Raw genomic sequence first — 19,338 nt, forward strand, 5'->3', positions numbered from 1 at the left:
TGGAAGCATTTTCCATCTCTCAAGGTGCTTAGCAGCAAGCCTGCTCAGCAGAGTGTCAGTGCCATCCGTAATTTCAGATCTCTGTGATCAAAGCTTCCTGTTGAATAAAGCCTTTTTATCCACGTCAGTGATGGAAAGAGGATAGACTTTGTTACCCTGCTGCAGAGGGAGCCCTGTGTTATTTGTATTGCCCTGTGCATCCTGGACTGCAGAGAGCTGGGGAAGCCCAGGCAGTGCTGTTGCTGCCTTGGCAAGAGGCTGTCCCACACCAGGAGGTCTTCACTCTTAGTAAAGACAGAGCAAGGAAGTGCAGGTTCTCAGTTGGCTCTCTAATACCTGTGGTTGTCACTCTATGTTCAGTGGCTTTTATGTATTAACAGGCTTTTGATATTGGACAGGATTGTGGAGAATTCAGAAGCTGCTTCAAAGTCCTGGGTATTTTTTTTTCCTCGTCTCAGATATGCTGAGGGTAAACAGCTCTGCCCTCTAGTGCCGTTTGCCAAATCTGTTAAAGCCGAACACATCAGTGATCCCGGGAACACGCCTCACGCAGAGCACCCGTGGAGCACACTGACCTGTGCTGGTCCGGGCTGGTCTGGGCATCGTGCAGTGAGCCTAGGAGTGGCTTTAGGAGGATTTTAGCCCCATGCCAGGCAGTAAAGCATGGCACATGTTGGCATATCCGCTGCACAGCATCCCCGAGTTCATTTCTGTGTTTTCCCTCAAACAACCCAGTCTAGCCTGATATTTGCTTTCCCATAATGTTTGTTATGCCTTTGAGAGACATGCAGAAGAGCTAAATGATTTCAGCAGCTTTGCTCTTTCAGCCCCATAAATAATGAATTCATCAGGGTGAGAAAACACACGCCCAGACACAAACACATGCAGAGCCCTGAGGAGGAAAGGGAATAAGTGGGGAAGCTTGAGATCCAAATGCAGAGACCTGTGCCAGTACACTGGAAACTGCTTTTTGGAGTGAGAAGGTGTCAGGGGGTGGGTATGGAGTTAATTGCCTCAAGAGGAGACTAAAAGCAATTAGAAAAGCAGGCAAGTGCTAGCTGAGGTTGGAAGTGATAGGTTCCTGCCTGCTTGGCTTTTGGAGAGGGCCATTAGTTCCAAGGTGATGTTTGTTTTATCATCTGTAAGTCCCCTCTTTAACCATCAGATGAAACAATTCGGTTTTTGCTGGCACCCTGCAGCCTGACAAGGGGGATGAATACATTGTGAACCTGCTGGACAGCCAGAGCTTGATGGGCAGGATGGTGGGGGTTCAAAAATCTCCATTTCTGGAAGTTTTGTAGAAGTAACTAAATAAATAAATGAAACCTCACAAGTCCCACGCTGCCCCTGCTGAGAGTACTTTCAGAGATGGTGTATGTGCAACCAGACACCAGGGAATCCACAGTGGAAAGTATTGGAAAGGCAGCTCCATGGGGCTTCCTCAGCCCCAGTGCTCCCAAACGTGGTGCCAGACACCTTCACCCATTCCTCCTCCTCTGCTGGGCCAGTTGTGGGGCTCTGGGATCTGCAAGGGCTCTTGCAAAGGGTGCTTTGAGTGCCTTTTCCAAGAGAGCTGATGTGCAGTGGGAGGTGTGAGCTGGCTGCTGTGGGGATCCGTGGGTTGGGATGCTGGGCTGGGCATCATGAGCTACTGGTGTCTGCAAACCCAGAAGGTAAAGGTTCAAGATGCAGAAGGTTCACCTGGGCAATCCTAGCAGTGTTTTGCTAGCTGGAGAATAGCATCATTCTGATAACTGTGTTAAATTCTTTTCTGGAAAAATAGCAAAGAAAATACACTGGTTTGCAGTTAGTCCTTCGAACAGAAGTGCTCCTGGACAGTCAGTGGAGCACTTGGGCAGCTCTTGGGTTTATCAAATGCTGAGACTTCAATTCTCTGATCTATCTTAGCTTGATTTGCACTGACAAGAACTAGGGCATTTTCATAAATTTTGATCATCTACTTATAGCCTTGTCTAAAATGTTTTGCAGGTCAGCTGCCAAGACGAGATTATCTTTTGTGGATTTGGAAATTTGTTTAGGGAAGGCTGGACAATTCCATTTGGAGGCACTTTACCACTCAGCAGGTGGAAAAACCGGGGGGAAAAATTCATGCAGATGCTGAATTTCTGAGCTTAACTGGGGCTCACAGTTCTTATGTTGGCATAAAAAACATTACTTATAATTAGCCTTCCAATCTGCATGCACTGATTTTATTTATTTTTTTCCCTTGACACTCAGGCCATCTGTGACAACTCTTATGACGTCTCTCAACCTGCTTTATTTTTCTCCTTGATCTCTGAAGCAGGTGATACCTACAAGATTGTGCTGTCTGAGCTCCTTCCTTCTCCCCATAGATTTTGAACTTTGTTAGACTGTCTTAACCAACATTGACTGGAGGCAAACACTGTGTCGCTGTGCGTTTTATGATCTGAGCTGGCTGGGCTGAGCAGAGGCCTCTTAGTGTCTGCAGAGTTCACTCTAAAGCTGACAAATGGAAGTGGGGGCAAAGGGAAAGAAAGAGACATTAGTAATTCCCGAGTTCAGAAGTTCAGCCAGAGCTTCCCCCAGTAACTGTCAGTTCCCTTCTCATCCCCATTTATTTATGTAGTTGGTGTAATGATGAAAGCTTAAATGTGAATGCAAATACAAGATAATTTTGCAGAGTATCGTTCCTAGGAGTGCTACAATCATTACAGGCTGAAATAATATAAGTAGAAAGATAATAGCAAAGAGAGAGAGGCTTGAGCAAAAGAGAAATTGAGTTTTCAGTTGAGTTTTGGAAAGAAACAGAGCTAATGAGTTGGAGCTCATCTAGATGGCAGCAGCAGGCATTGCTTTTCCTACCAAGAGAGGTGATGTATGTCTGGAGAATAAAAGAGGATTAAAAAGTTGCCTGATTAGTGGTGTAGGGGTTGAAAGGGCTACAGGAAAGAACGAGGAGTAGACTGAAACAAGCAACGTATCATAGATTTACATGTACAGTTTATTCAGAGTGAGTGACTGATATTGGGCAGTTCATAAAAGCAGACCGATTCAATCTCATCCTTAGCTGTCTTTATTTTTAAAATAGTATTTAGGTTGAGCAGTTTTGGTCCTGTTACTGCAACAGAGTGGCTGGGGAGGGGGAACAAAGGTAGCAGCAAGGGGTTTGCCCCAGCCTTGACATGAGCACCAGGATGTGCCAAGGTTTGGGACCGCTCACTGGTGTGCCCACCCTGACCCCATTCCCTTCCTGGAAAATAGCCCCCAGCATCAAACCAGAGGCACGTGTGTTTTATGGGCTTGTTTATCCTCTGCCCTCTCCCATGAGGTCAAAGCCAGAGCACTAAGCACCTCAGGGTGGCTGCAGGGTTTTTCCCCAGCGATGGTGCCAAGCAGGGGATGTTTGATGTAGGCAACTCGTTTGCCTTTTTTCTTTCTTCCTTCTTTTTTTTTTTTTTTTGCCCCTCAAGCAGGCTAATAGAGCCAGCAGCTGTATAATTAGTGGGAGCAGGTCCCTATGTTTGCACAGGGCAGTTGTTAGCAAGGCTGCTGCAGGCTGAGCACACACGGTGCACATGGAGGTGCTCACCAGGCTCTGCCCTCGCACTGCACCAGACGGAGACGCCGGTGAAGACGGACACAGGTGGGCTGCTTAGCGTGACGGAAAATAATTAGGAGAGCATTAGTTTTAGGTTGAAATAAATGGGTTGTCCAGCTGTAGCTGCTGTAGAGAGGAAGCTGAATGTTAATTAGTTGCCACCAGTAATTATGGTGATTATGTATTTTTTGAGTGGCTGTTGGGAATAGCTCAATTCACATCCACAGAGTAATGTGAATGACATTTCTAATGGCTTTAAGGAAGAGGGAAGGTACTTTTGTAAGAGAAAATGCTTTGTGTCCGCTGCAAGAAATACATCCTGCTTTTCTACGGAGAAAAATTAGACCCTGGCAAAGATGGGACTTACATTTGTTCTTCCATCTCATGGTGCATTTTCTTAACTGTGAGACAGGCAGACCTCTTGAAAATAACTCTGAATTTATTTTGCTGGCTTCCAGGCCTGTTTGATGCTTCCTTCTCACACAGATAAACAAAGGTGATGCCAGTAAAATTAATGGAAACAGTGATTTTGTGAGAGACTGTTACCTTATATTACTTGCTGAGGGCCAATTTTAATATTGAGATCAGAAAACTAATTTTACAGGCTTGTCCATACACAGGGCTACTACAAAACAGTTGCTCCATACATATTTATGTAGGCATTGCGATAAAACAAGTGCTCACATGCAAATCTGTTCAGCAATAGCTGTTGTGCTCTAAATTCAATTTTTCTTTCAGTTTTTTCTTTCAGTTGTAGATCAAGCCTCTCACTTATACCCACTAGTTAAGAAGTGAACTCATTAGCATGCCACCCACTGTGTCTGATAACCTAACTAACACCTTCGATCTCAGACAGCCTCAGCTCAAATTCACTCTTAGCATTATTTGTCAAGATTATTTGTAGAATAGATTTGCATAAATTCCCAACAAGCATGTACCGAACACCCAGACTTTTGTGGAATACTTTACTGGAAATGACTGGTCTGCGAGAATGTTGTCCTCCATGCAAATCTACTAAGTGCTGCTCCCACGGGTTCCTCATTTCAAGAAATAATAACAAGTACTTGAACCTTGCATGCTCAAAATGTGCAGAAGCCCAAGGACAGTGAGCTGATTTGCACAGAAACCCTCTGATGGCTGGACGAGGACGGTCTTCTGCAATCCACAGGGAAGGCTGGCCTAAAGCACTTGCGTGGCTGCCTAAGGTGAAACTTAAAAAATGCACCATTCCCCTTCATTCACAGGGGAAATACAGTACCTCACCCCCTGACCTTCCTGAAGCTGAAGTTTGGAAGACCCCTGCTGATGGTGATTCAGGTAAGACATTTGCATCAGGCATATAACTCGCTGTTAAGTGCATGACTGATTTTTCTGAGCATTGGGACAATACAAGATACCCTGATGACACTCAGTGGTCAGCATGTCTCAGGTAGAACTAAAGAGATACCCAGCACAGTGGCATAACCCCCTTCTTAGTCTTACACTTGCAGGGGCATCAGTTGGAGAGGTGTAATCTCTGGCCCAGCCCTTACTTTCCTTCAGCTTTGTTCTCCATGTGGAGTTTCTTCAGGGGTGCCTGGTCTTGTTACATAGAACCATGTTCTCCTTTGGGTGGGACTAGAAATCCATCCTTTACAGATTCAAAGTGCATCATGAGGTGGTCACATACAGAGATCTCCCCTCTGCTGTGCCCAGGCATGTGGGCACGTCTATTGCCAGAAGCAGCTGCATTTTGCTCCCATAATGGGTGTAGCTGTGCAATGGGGGTTGCACATTCTGAGGGAGCTGGAGCTGTGGGAGTTGATTGCCTAAGCAGCAGGGTGCCCCACATCTGGGAACAAGCCTTGGGCTAACAGCTGGCTGAAAGCTTTTGGTGGGTTGGATGCGTCTGGGAACATAAGGAATGCCAAAGGAAAGGCTCCCATCTCCACTGCAAACACAATAGCCCTTGAATTCCTTAATTACTTCCATCTAGGAAAGTTGATGGCCCCTCTGATTGAACTATGTTTAATGAAAAGTAGGTAGCAAGATGAATGCTTTGCTCTTGCATCTAAAATCCAGTGATAATTAGACCTCATGGAAGCAGTAATGTACTTTCTTTTCATTTTCCCTGGCCAATGAGTCAACTGAAATACATTTTCATCCTTTTATCCATAGTACTTTAATTTGGAGACTAGTGAGACCTTGCACACGTTTTCTTGCATGCATGGATCCCTGTGCAAATGGGAAGTTGGACTGGTCTTGATTTACCCAGTGCTTATACAGCCTGTGCTCTCCTTTTCCAGATTCCTCCTGAAGGATCTACTGGTTTTTGATGGGAAGTTCTCAAAACACATTGAGCCACTTCAGGAGAAGCACAGGACAGCCTGGGACTCTAGTTCCTTTTCTTTGACAGTGAAGAGTTGACAAGTTTAAATGGACACACTGCAAGCACTAGAGTCTAGGGAAGATGGAGGAAGGTCAGGAGCCCGGTCAGGTTTTGAAGCTTTGAAGACTCAGAGCCCAAGGATGTTCATTTTGATGTCTTGTGTGGCCCGTGTTTATAAGAGCGAGTGCTTTGCCATGTTCTCCTTGAGGACCTGGCTGAGCATTCAAAGAGGGGGCATGTGCTATCATCTCCACTGAGGCAGTCTTGCTCATGCTCATGCTGAGCTCCTCTGTGTGCTGTGCCATCACCAATACTTGTTCCTATAGGAGATTTTGCTGTTCCTGTGCCTGACAGCTTCAGTTTTCCCTTTTTGCTCTTTATTCTCCTTCTCTCATACTGTCCTTGGACACAGGGGTAGTTCTCAGTCATGCTTGTGGGCTCGCTTCAGCTCTGATATTTTGGTGCTTCCCTCCTCCTGGCTCAGCTGAGGAGGCTGTGGGCTCTGCTTGCTGTCCAGGGGCTGGCAGCTCATTGACAGAGCCATCACTGGAGTGACTTCGTCCATAACACAGTTTCTCTGGGTCTCTGGAGCTTTCTGGGTGAGGAGATCTCTCCGCCTGAGGGTTCATTTGCACAAACACCATGGGTGAGAAATCTAACACTGTGTTGGGCCATGTTTATTTTATATCTGAGGGCTGCTGAGAGCTGTGTTGGCCAAGGCAGTCCTTCAGCCCCTGGGAACACCAGGACTCTGCTGGGTGGACATGGTGGAAGCTCTCCTGGTTTGCCTAGTAGCGCTGTGGTGCTTTTTGTCTGAAACAGTGAAGTAAGTTTCAGTGACGGGAGAGAGGACTGAGTAATGCAGCTCAGGGAAGAGCTGTGTTCTCAGAGGGTTGTTCTGGGCACAGTCAATGCTCTCACAGTGCACACAAATGGATTTTTAACCCTGGGGTCCCTCTGGAGTGCTGGTCAGGGTGTCTCAGGCTTGCATGGGAAGCAGTAGTTTCTGTGTGGCTGCAAAGTGTTGTGCTGGGGCCAGTCTGTGCTTGCTGTGGGGTGGGAGAAAGGGTGAGCAATTTTTTAATATTTCTTTTTATTTGCGCATTTTTAAACTACTGCTCTGCCTTTCTCATTCCTGGGTTGATGGACGTTGCTGCCATCCATCCCAAGGATGGGTCCAGGTGCAGCTTTGAGTGAAGATTGTGGTACTGCTGTGCTGTACCACCTATCTCTGGCAGGGTGGTGGTTCTTCCAGGAGGAAAAACACCTTGGATGAACCAGTCTCCCATGATTCCCTCATGGACCCAGTGGTGCAAGCAAGTGTGCTGGTGTGCTTTGTGCTCTTGTCTGTGTGTGTCAGTCCCAGCACAGCGAGGGGCTCCTTGAGGCGAGTGTGATGACTCCAGAGCTGGTCCAGGTGCATTCAGAGCCCCAGCACTGGCTCCCTCCTGGCATGGGCACCCAGGGACCTTGCTCTGGGACACCACTTTTGGGAAACTTGTTGTTTCCTGTCTGTTCCTCACCAGCTCTCAGCAGTTTCTGTGCGTGCCCACCAGAGAGCAACCCCAGCACAGGGTTGTTGTCTCCAGAGAGACAGAGATAGGGATTGTAGGTCTGGGTGTGAGGTCAAATCCATCTTCCCTCACCCCTTCCAGCCCTATCACCTCATCCCTAACGTGAGCTGAGCAGTGAGTTTAACCCCACTGTGCACGCTGTCCTGGGTGAGAGGAGTATCCCACGGGGAAGGGAGGACATGCTGGCATGTAAAGCTCCAGCAGGAGACCTTCCCTGGGTCTTCTGCAGCAAACCCAGTGCCATCTCCAGGGAATGACCATGCCATGAGTTAGGAAGGGACATCAGTCCAATGCACAGTATGGGTTCAGACAGAGCTTAAAAACTTGGAGGGTAAAATCCGGTGCTTTATGCAGTCTTGTATAAGTGCACAGACAAATTGTACTAATCTCATAGAATCGTATAACTTAGTCTGTGAAAGACTCCTAAGAATGTCGAGTCCAACAGACATCTCAGTGGGTATCTCTAGTGCTTGAACATGTAGTTGGGTGGGGGTTTGTGTGTGAGAGGCCATTCCAGTGCTTGGTGTTTGGGGGAGGAACAAACCTGTGTGTCTTATGCATCCACAGGCTTCGTGAGTGTCAGCTGAACTTCAGTGCTGGCCCAAAGCCCCGGGATAGGGCAGTCATGGCTGGGCTTGGAGGTGAGGTTCAGCTATCCAACATGAGATATTTTACCAGAGCTGCTTGGGTCAGGAGGGGAAGAAGAACGGGATGTATCTTGCCTGGGATAGATGCAGAGCAAGAGATTGACTCACCTGCTGGAAGGACCCGTCCGTGCCCTCCCTGCGCTGGAGCCGGAGCAGCAGCGTTCACGTGCCAGTGGTGGGTGCAAAGGTCTGTGGCACCGCTGAGCCGCAGCCCCGGCACTTGCAGAAATGGGCTTTGCAGGAAAGCTGAGAGAAGAAACAACTCCTTGCTATTTTTATCCTTGCACCAGCCCCCGGGGATTTCGATTGACAGGATTAGTTATGAAGCCAATATTATGAGTTTAACTATGAGTGAAATAACACAACTTCTGTGGGAAGCAGAGTAAAAGAGGCAATTATACAGTAGTTTAATAACAGCGCGCTGCTGGCTGCATAGCTGAAAACTTACAGTTGGCAGTAATTAGGTTTTTTCATTCTTCCTGTTAAATAGCTTTAAAAATTACAAGAGGAAATAATCTGATTCTCTTTTATTTCATGCTGTTTTCATCATCCAGTCTGTGTCCATTTGGCCTTCAGATTATTCTTTTATATGTTTTTAGTATCTGGTATTTAAGACATGCAAAAATGGGGCTTAATGTTGAAAAACATGCAGAAAGTGCTAGGAATAAGCGGGTGGCAGTAACACAACTTCTGAACATGAGAAATCCAGGGGATTCTTGAACGGACAGTGAGGGCTTTCCAAAGTGACTAATCCTGACTAACAGCTGGACTTCTAACTACAGGAGTTATTCCAAACCATTTAAAATGACAGTAAAAATGAGGTGTTAGAAATTAAGCCCTCGTTTGCCTGCCTGTTACTGTAATGTGCCAGGTGTAGATAAGCAGGAGGGAGGGAGAGAGGTGCTGTGGTGCCTCAGTCTGTACGCTGGTTGCTTGCTGCCCTCACCTCTCTGGTGGGATGTCGTGATCTGACTCTGGGCTTTCCTCCCACCTTGGGCTCTGTGCTGGGTTGGCAGTGTGATGGGGGTTTGTTGGCTGGCAAAGAGCTGGACTTGGACAAGAGCCTGTGAGGTCCATCAGGTCTGTGGGGCACTTTCTCTTCCCAGTCTTTGCTGCTCCGTCCAACCTGGCAGTGCTCGGGATGTATGCTGATGTGCTGGGACTGTACAGACATCTCATGTCCCTGTTGTCCATATCCCAAGTGATGCTTCCTTGTCTGCTGCCCTCCATTCAAGCATTTTTTTTTTCTGTGTCTAGACAGCAGTAAGTTTTCACTTATGCCATAAAACCTTGAATTACTTTGGAAATACGCAGTTGCTAAACTTACAAGGTGAAACTTGATGAGCCAGCAAGTAGCATTTTGGCTGCTTATGATCATAGCTTGAAAGTGCTGCACAGCTCAAAAGGAAGAGCTCTCAGGTGTGCTCTCGCTATTGAAAGATCAGGATGGGATATTTGCTTGGAGATTAAAAGTATTCTTACTCTTGCTCTCCTTTACCTTATAATGTAAAAGATCTAGGTGTGATGAATGATATCCTGGTCGTGATGTTGTGCAGAGAATTGAGTATGAGGTGGTGTTTTGCAGCTCTGGTGCCTGATGGGGTCCCTGACACATGCAATAAATGTGTTCTGTGGCAGCTCACCCGACCTCACAGCAGAACATGACTCCTATTTTATTTCTTTTCCTCTGTCATGGCAGGAGCATCACAGTTCAACTTCACACTTGTGTGTTAGTTTTAAAGCACTCTGGAAATGCCCAGAGTTGATAGCAGGGCAAAGGCCACCTCCAGGTAGGCCTCTGTGCCGTTTGTTTCCACTTGTCGACAGGAGTGCGCTGTGCTTTTGGCAGATGCAAATGGTCCAGATGGTACTGGGAAAAGTGCAAATGAAAGATTTGATTTCAACCCTTCCTCACTTTAATAAAATCCTGTTCGTCTCTCTGGTAGAGCCTTCTTTTTTAAGGGGCTTTTAAAAACGCATCCCTTCTCTTTTCTTCTACCTCTGCCTCAGAGCCTGTGACCTTCAGCTCATCCCTGTGTCATTGGAAGGTGTGCTGCTGGTTATTGCAGACTGCCATCCAATGCACGTGCCTTCCAGCACGTTGTTCTGATGCTAAGATCACAGTCTGTATAAACTGGATATAATCCATTAATCAGGGTGTCCAGCTGTCTCTGTGGTGGGGCCAGTGGCCAGGCTTGGGCCAGGTGGACAGGGTAGAGAATGATTCACAGGGTCTGGACATGTACTGGTGAGGTGCAAACTTTTAGTGTGTGCTAAAACAAATATTCCCTCATGCTCTGAGTTCCCAGTGTAACTGAAGCAGGGGTAGCATGTGGCTCAAAACAGCTGGTGCTGTGCTTGGACTTTGTCTGCTGTCCAGTTAGGCAACATTCTTCTGCAAAGTCATAGTGGAAGGGCAGGAAGCTAAAAGGAGTCACTTTCTGTGGCTGGTCCCTCCCATGGGTCACTAGATGGACCTAATTTCAGCTTGGGAGAATGAGGGAGAGGAGAGCTGTCATCTCCCCCATTAGCTCCATCTGGTATGGTATGTGTGCTCCTGGGTGTGTGCTGTGCTGATGCTCACACAGTGCCCGAGTCACCACCCTGCATTAGCTTATTCCAGCACATTTCCTTGTCACAAAATTAGATCCATTTTGCAAATTGCTGCTGCACTAGTAATTGAATTGAAGGGGTATTTTTTGACAATTTTTTCTTTTTTTTTCCTCTTTTTCACTGGAGTAAATCAGGAATAAGTCAACAGAATCAAGCCCTTAGTGCTTTCAGCAACATGCTCATTTAAATTGGATGCAAGAGGGTGTCTGTGTTTACATTTGGCCTGCCAAGAATCTCTGTTTCAGAAACTGGCTTACATAATATGTCAAAATTGGTTTACTCATTAGCATTGCAAACTGCGTGAAACAAGCTGCAGATTGATAAACTCGCAGCAATATTTGCATCCGGAGCCGAGCGGCACAGGGGGAGGGGAGGTTCATTAGGAAACGTTCCATTTCCACAAGAAAAACAAATGGTTTCCAGTTATATATCTCAGACTTCGTTAATTTTCTGTCTTCCCAAATTTAAATAAAGATTGAGAGGGAAATGTTAAAATCTATGTTGGCAAACAGGCAGCCCATCTTAATATTTCCTGTGCTGGTTGGTTTTTTGCAGGAGCAGCAGCTCCAGGTTGGCTGATTCTCTTCTCCCAGCTGGGCCTCCAGCCCCTCTCCCAGGCTCCAGCCTGCTCACACACTGCTGCTGCTGCTGCCTTAATTGATGCTTTCTCTGCAGCACAGGTGGGATGGAGGCTTTGATATTATTAATTAGCTCCTCCAAATGTGGAGTGGGCACAGATGTAGTAGCATAACCTAAAGAGCCCGCGGTGGTGCTGCTGCTCCTGCCCTCACCTGGCCAGGGTGAAAGTGGGTGCAATGCACCCTTGGGCAGAGCTGAGGACTGTGATGTGGAAAATCTCCAGCTCAGATCCTCCATGACTAAACCAATGAAACTTCATCTCCACCATGCAGTGCATGATTTTATAGGCATCTGTAAATCTGCCCACACACACATGCAGGCATGAACAGGGCTCCTGGAGTAGTATGAGCAAGAATGTTAAGAGTAAAGCAACAGACCAATGAGAGGGTCTAAGTGTAACCAGTGCCTTTGGGCTTCTGCTGTGTGGGCTCTGGGTACCCTGTGCTGGGCTGGGGATGGTGAGAAGAAACAGCAAATCGGGGTGAGAGGCCAGACATTAGGAAAAGTTTCTTCACTGAAAGGGTGGTCAAGCATTGGAATAGGCTGCCCAGGGAAGTGGTGGAATCACCATTGCTGGAAGTGTTCAACAGGCACATATATGTGCTGCTTAGAGACATGGTTTAGTCGTGGACTTCGCAGTGCAGTGTTAACAGTTGGACTCAGTGATCTTAGAGGTCTTTTCTAACCTTAATGGCTCTATGATTCTGTGCTGTCCTCCTGCAGATGCCTCCCCTGAGTCCTGCTGTACCTGGGGAGAAGTCTCTCCCCAGGCTGCAGCCCTCCCTGTTACTGGTGTCACTGCATCCCTTTTAGCTGCATTGGCCATGAACCTCACACAAGCAGTGATTAAATCTCTTGAGACCCAGAGTCATGTAGCAAAGCTGATGGAAATCTGCTGGATGTGTATTGCTTTTCAGTAGTATCTGAAGTAGTTTGGGGCTTAAATCCCAAGAAATTTTTAGTTTCCTTTGAAACTCTTAACTCAAAAATCAAAAGTGGAAAGCTCTGATACAGCAGAGATGTGGCATAGCACTGGCAGCAGTTCTTTCTGTGGTTAGTGATGCCAGATGCCCCATCCAGTACTTCAGATGAATTTTTGCAAAGGAATGTAATAAAGCTGGGGTAAGGACCAGCCTGCAGTGCTGCAGGGTCTGCCGCAGCCCGATAAGTGTTTTGCCTTGTCAGCAAACACTGACGTGTTCACTTTCATGTTAGACCAGATCCACAACATTGGTGGTATATCACTGACTTGGGGGGAAAAAAAGCAGGCTTTGTTTTCTATATGCCGTGGAGTCCATGTTGCAGCATTATTTGAAAAAGGTGGGTGACAGGACAGGCCATTGTCTGCTGCAACCCATCATGCTCTGGCTAAAGCTGCATCCTGTACCCAAACATCCCACACAGGTGACCAAGTGGGCACATATTTTAGAGGACGGAGAAATGGCAGCTCTCGGCTCTGCAAAGCTGTTTTAATGTATGTTTTTTAAAGTTTCCAGAAGACTTCAGTGAGTGTAAGTAACAGCAGTTGTTAGCTGTGGGAAGGGAAAATAAAATTATCTCACTGGAAAATGATACGAGAGGTGTTTGCATTTCACTTACTGTCACACCTTGCATCAAGAGGCTGGTCACCATGAGATACAGCGCATTTGAGTGCCAGCTGGAGAGCTGAATGCAATGAAGAAGGCCAGGAGCAATGATATGTATCATCTGGGGAGCTGAGGCAGGCTGAGCATCCTCCTGCCATCCTCCTCCAATGTGTGGGAGCAACCCAGGCACCCGCAGGCTGGAGAAGAGTTCCCAGGGGTGTGGGAGAACCAGCATCACCCCTTGTGCTGATGCAGTGGGTGGTAAGTTTTGTGTGGTCCTTGGTCATCTTTGCCCATGTGCAGCGTGAGTGTGACTGCAGAGTGCAGCTCCTGCAGTGATAAGGCATCAAAGGGCTGCTCATGGTGTAGGGGGAGGCAGGTACTGCTCAGCTCTGCAGACCAGAGTCGCTGTGCAGTGTAACCTTCATGGATGGGACTCAGGCAGCGTGCAGGTAGATGGTGAATGTTTTCATGTATGTTAAAATGCACCACGCAGCAGAGCAGTGCTTCATCCTGGAGAACTCTCTGAGCGTTGCAGTGTCTCCTTGTTACAGCATCAGCCAGCATCAGGCTGTATCTGTTGGAAACACAGAGCCACATAGTCAGCAGTGACATCTGTCAGCCTGGCAGTGTGGCTTCTGCTTGTGGGAAAGGGGCCTGGAGTACTGTGCTCATAAAGAGCTGTCAGAGCCTCCTCTGCCTGGATTGTGCTAGAAGTGCCAGCCCCCAACACATGAAGTGAATTATCAGATTAATTCAGCCTCCTTGGTTTTGTCTTCAGGATTTTCCCTGTGAATTCCAGCACTTCTTGTACAACATAAATCCGAAACTGCTGGAGAGAAGTAACTGTACTCCAATTTTGCTGTGCAGAGAACTGTTGTCACCCTGCAGGTGTTTCTGTATACCAGCATGTAACTTCTGTCTCCAAATAAAAGGGAAAGTTTACCTTATGTCTCAGCCATTAACTCACATGTATTTGAAAATATTTGATGCCATGTGTAGAAAAGAGGGCAAAACAATGATCAGTAAACATCACAGTGGTGGTGGGGCAAAAGTAAGGGTCTGCTGAGAGAGACCTGTGAATCCATTCCTGCCCTTAATGTGCTAATGTCCTGAATGCAGAGCTGAGACCACGAGACTGGCCTGAAACCCCTCTCATGAGGAGGTTTGCTGTGACAGTGTGTGAGGTTTGTGTCTGTGTGTAGCTGCTGGGGGGAGCAAATGTGGCACCTTCCTGAAGAAGTGATGTGTGTTTGCCACGGACGTGTCCTATGAGCAAACAGGTACCTGTGTGTTGAGGCAATGAGCTTATCCCCTGCTACCTCCTCCTTCTTCCAACACACGTGGGGCACAGCAGAAGTTTTGTTTGGGTGGGTTAATAGCACAAAAAATTTCCCTTTTGGTGCAAAGGAACCCCTGGGTTTCCTGTAGCTTTTCTCTGATACATAAAAAGGGATGAAAGCCCAAATTCCACAAGGCACTTTGGAGGTCTGTTCCTGTGCAAGCGCAGGCAGAGCTCAGTACAAATGAAAGTATGGGAGACCTAGGAGGTCTTTTCCCCCTTCTGGATGGGCTTCTTGCTGCAGCTGCAGGGTGGCTGCCTGAGGTGCAGTGAAAGACATCTCAAAATGTAAGAGAGTCCAAACAGCCCCCAAACCCCACAATGGAGCAGCACTGCTCTGGTGACAGTCTGCAAGTGGCAGCGTTTTGGAGGGTCTTCAAGCTTAGTTCAACTTTAGCCCAGAATTGTGAACTGTTTCTTTTCTAAGGATTGAAGTGATGCTGCATTAGCAGTGGATGGGAAGGGGCTGCACCTCCCAGCCTACCCTGGTGGTACCTGCACCACAGCAAAGCAATCAGCCCCTCATCGAGGGGAAAGTATTTGCTTTCTCTACTTAGGCTGTATGTAGTCAGTGTCTAATAATATGAGCATTTTGCCATCCCTCTGCAAACAAGGCTGAGGCTGCTGCCTGATTGGTATATCATCTCACTTTCTCTCAGCATTGATTTTCTTGCTCTCCTTATTTGCTTCATAAAAAGCGAGGCAAGGAGCTGGTGCTCGCTTGCTCCCTCTCCCTCCCTCCCTCCCTCTCTCTCTCTCTCTCTCTCTCTCTCTCTCTCTCCTGTGAGAAGCTTTTGGGAGCCTTTATTTTTAGTATGAGACAAACCTTGCTTTATTTCAGGAGAAGCAAGTTGGATTATAGATCCTTTTGTAAATGTGTATGGTGATATTTGCTCCGGTAAGTTATATGCATCTCTATTTATTTGTGTAACTGTACTGGTTGGGGGAAAACTGGGGTTTTTCAGGAATTGTGAAGCCCACAAAATTGTTTTTAAGCTTGGTTTCTTTGTAGTCTCATGCTGAGCCAAACTGTTCCATGGTTTTTAGATACGTTGAAATATTTTCAATTTGTATTTTGCTTTCCAGAGGGGGATGCTTTGAAAACTTGTTTTGCACTTCATTTTACAGCAGACAGTGGACAGTGATGATTAAAGGGAAAAGAAATTCTGATTTATCGTGTTCCTTCCGGCATTTTAAATCAAAGGTGCCTCCAAAATAATGCAGCAATATTTGATACAAAAAAAAAATCAGTAAGAGCTATTTAATATTGATCAAGCTGAAGTATGAAATCTGACTGCCTATTACCTTAGAAAGATCAATCTAAAGTATGGCAGGTTGGCAGCAACATGCTTCTCATTGAAATGTGTTAATGAAATAACGAAAATCTTTAATTAAGAAAATAGTTTGCTTTTCAGAGTGTAACATCATTAATACAGGTCAATAGACTGTTGCTCTGACTTTTGGTGCCCTGCCTTTGCTTTGTACAGCTCAGCAGCCTCATTCCTCAGCCCTCTTGGCTAACTTGGAGACCTCTTTGTTACCTGTGAATAACAGCGAGGTGCAGTTATTTATCTCTCCCCGTCAGCTCCTGGTGAGCTTTCCAGGCAGCACAAGTCAGTGACTGCAATAGTAGGCTGAGGAAAGCAAGATATATAGCTGTAATACTTTCAGACTACATAATACTTGAATTTGCAGCATTATATTGATTAATTTATTGGCACTTTAATTCTTTCATACTTGAATCACGTCCGTGGGAGTCGATCGCTTTGGTTTTTCAGAAGTCTTTAAGAACTCCAGCTGTAGCATAAGCTGGAGCTGCTGTGAGAACATGCTTGAGTGTGTATCTGCACGGAAAATCAACAGATTAGACCCAGAATAATCTGCTACCCTCATGATACAAGGGTGCACTAATAGGTATATGAAGTGTACTTGAATAAGATATTAGAAGTCTGTAACTGAGTTTATTAAACCCACAGGAGAAGGTAAGGATATTGTGTCTGCCAGCCCGAGCTAAACTCTACCAGAGAGAAATTTCAGATTGGCAATAACTGCTTAGTCATTTTAAGCTGCTTTTGGACTAGTTTAATTGTTCCTTTTTTTTTTTTTTTTCTTAAATGTATTAGTTGCACTTGCCTTCTCACCTGCCTAAAGAGCAGCTGATGGGAATATTTGGTGGTGTGCCCCTCGGCAGCGGGCTCATGAGCTCCTCTGGGTCTGTGCCCTGGCTGGGGTGAGCCAGTGCCAGTGCACAGCATCCCACAGGGAGCCAACTGGGCACAGGGCATTCCACAGGCGAGCCCATGCACTTGGTTCCTGAAAATGTAGTTAGTAGGCACTCAGTGCAGTGGCTTTCTGGTGTTTGCATGATTGCTGTTTCGTAAGGACCATATATAGCTAGACCAGCCGTGTAGCTTGAATGCATGTGCTCGGCACAGTGTCAGAAAACATGGTACATGAAATGTGCTGTGTGCCACAGTGTTAGAGAACAAGGCACAAAACAATAATTGCCTTTTTCACAGTCATTTAACTCCTCAGGTGTGGAGGGCATGGGTGTCTGAGCAGTGCACGTCTCACTTTCTAAGCATACTCCTGCTTGCCTGAGGACAGCATTGAGCATTTCTGACTTTGCTAAGCCCTGGTATCTGGCTCAGTGCAGTGTCCTCCAGGTGAACAGGGTGATGGTTAAAGAGCACGTTTGGGTGACCCTGGAGGGGAAAGGGCTGGGTAGTGTGAACTGAAGAGCACAATTCCTGCTCCAATCCCACAAAACCAAAGGCCTGGGGTTTTTTGTGGCACATAACTCATCATAGCAGGGGTGCCAGACTGCCCTGAAGCCAGGTTGTGGTTTATTAGGGAAGGCAGTTGATCTCATCCTAATAGCTTTGAAGCAGGAAAGGTGGCCTGGGATGGCTCCTTTGATTGCAGGCAGGGGCAAGTCTCACCCCTGTCCCTGAGGGCAGGTCTCCAGCAGCCGAGGGATTGTGAGGCACAAAGTGAAAATGTCGTTAAGTCTGTTGCTTTCAAGACTTTGAGAAATGATCCCTTCAGCCCTACTTGCTGTCTCTATAGGGTATGGTGAGACAAACTCAGGGAGACAAGGCAAGCCTCGTGTTGTCCATACAGAAGTCGTCAGTGTTTTCCATCTGTGGCCTTTTGCCCATCCTAGCGTTACAATGTGTGGTTCTCCTTCATCTCCAGTTACTTGGTGGTAGCAGATCTGGGGGCAGCTGCTCCCCAGGCCAGTACCCTCAATCACCACTTACCTCTCAGACCTTGGAGCAGCCTCCATCGCCTCCCCAGGAGTGTGATATCCACTCTGCAAGATGACTTCAGGCTGATGTGCAAACCAGGGCTTGGTGCAGCTGCAGGTTCACATCATTGTGCTTTGCAAGCCTCATGGCATGAGATTTGTGCCAGTGGGATAGAGGAGTCACCATCCCCTTCTAGTGGGTACATCAGGGTTTGAAAGTAGTTTGAAGCATTATTTTAGGGGTGTCTGGATTCTGGGAGCTTCATTTCCTTTGAGATCTGTCTTCTTGGCTGCTCCTCTAGCAGCTCAAACAGTTCCTAGAGAAATTCCTTAAACTCTTAAAGAAATTGATTTCTTAAATATCTGGCTCCTTCTGAATGCCAGATACTCTTTTTTTAGCCAAGTCCTTGGAAGACTTAATGAGTGTTTTCCTCACCTCTGTTAATCCTTTTCAGATCAATAGACACTCTACAGGGGGAAAGGTATTTGTGTTGATATTGGATAGCAGCTGCCTGTCATTGCTGGTGATGGCAGGTGGTATTTTATTCTTCATGTCACTCTTGATTAAGAGTTCTGGTACAATTATATGACCGTTTTTTCCAGGGAATATTTCCCTGTACGTAGGATGGCAGATGGCAATTTGACCTGGAATTTGGTTTTTTCCTGGTCTGGCTTTCAGGCTCTCTTTCCCTTGGCAAGCTGAGCACAAATTGTTTCAAACAGTCATACCCTAGTGAATTCAGCACGTTTGTGCATGGTGGGCTGGGAACTCAGCCCAGCTAGTCTGAGCAGAACTGGGGTCTTGGGACCCCTCCTGAGCTTTGCCCGTGCAGGTACGGAATGCAGGCATGTGAGAGTAGAGCCATGGGTTGGGGACAGGTAAGAGCCACATCCCTGTTCAGCACATCCCTGTTCCTTCATCCAGAGCTGGCATGGGCAGCCTGGTGTAAGATGAAGAGATGGAGCTGCTGCCTGCCAGCACAGCACATGTGTGTCCGTACACTGGAGGCAGGGCTGCTACAGAGCCCAGGAGAGATCCGGCTCCTCAGCAGTGCATGTGGTGGCACAGTGCCAGCCCCAAAGAAGCTGGAAGGGCCTGTTGGTGTGTCTGGGCTACAGTCAGGGTTGGGGGGACATACACCCCTGCCCAGGTTCTCAGGGGCAGTGGGAGCAGAACTGTGGAGCTTTCTCAGCCTTTATTTAATTCAGTGTCCAGTGCAGATGGAGGGTCTGGCTCTGCCTTAGTTTGCAGATGTGGCCAAAGGGCTGCTCAGAGCCCTTGAACCTGCAGTGAAACTCCTCAGTAAATGAGATCTGGGGCCAGGGATGTGACAGTACTGTGAAACTACAGCTGTCATGTAAAACCTCTTATTTTGGGAGGAGAAAAGAAAAAAGGCAAGGAAAGAAAAGAAAATGAGAAAGATGTGCTAAGCCCTTCTGTAGAGACAGAGGAAGAAACAGGTGAACAGCATGGAGCATCTGCAGTGCTGTGCCTTCCCTCTCCTCTCCAGACTGCCGAGTGGGTGCCAGGGCTGTCTGTCCGTCCGTACATGGGCTGTCTGGGTGGAGGAGCTCTGCACCACCTGAACGGCTGCACAGCAGCTCATCTGTCACCAAAATTCCCTGGCGCCGTGGCAAAGCAAATATGCTGCAGCAGGCTGTAAAGCTGTAAACATATGGGCACTAACAACAGATTAAGTGAGTGATTTAGTCAAAGGGGCTTGGTAGATTACCATAAA

The 19,338-nt window shown here is 47.0% G+C and overlaps 1 protein-coding gene across 2 annotated transcripts in view; it reads left to right on the forward strand.

Moving 5' to 3' along the window:
* The window catches only part of SYNPR (synaptoporin), a 102,987-nt gene that overhangs the window by 44,328 nt on the left and 39,321 nt on the right, over window positions 1-19,338 (forward strand). Inside the window, exon 1 of one of the 2 annotated variants that reach the window (XM_027640550.1) lies at window positions 15,076-15,247. The exons of the other annotated variant lie outside the window; for it this stretch is intronic. Coding sequence (XP_027496351.1) covers window positions 15,224-15,247 — 24 coding nt within the window. The 5' untranslated portion in view covers window positions 15,076-15,223. Of the gene's footprint in view, window positions 1-15,075; window positions 15,248-19,338 lie in introns of those variants that run through there. 2 annotated transcript variants of the gene reach the window in all.

This window comes from Corapipo altera, unplaced genomic scaffold, assembly GCF_003945725.1.
Source record: "Corapipo altera isolate COAL_440 unplaced genomic scaffold, ASM394572v1 55, whole genome shotgun sequence".
Classification (NCBI taxonomy): domain Eukaryota; kingdom Metazoa; phylum Chordata; class Aves; order Passeriformes; family Pipridae; genus Corapipo; species Corapipo altera.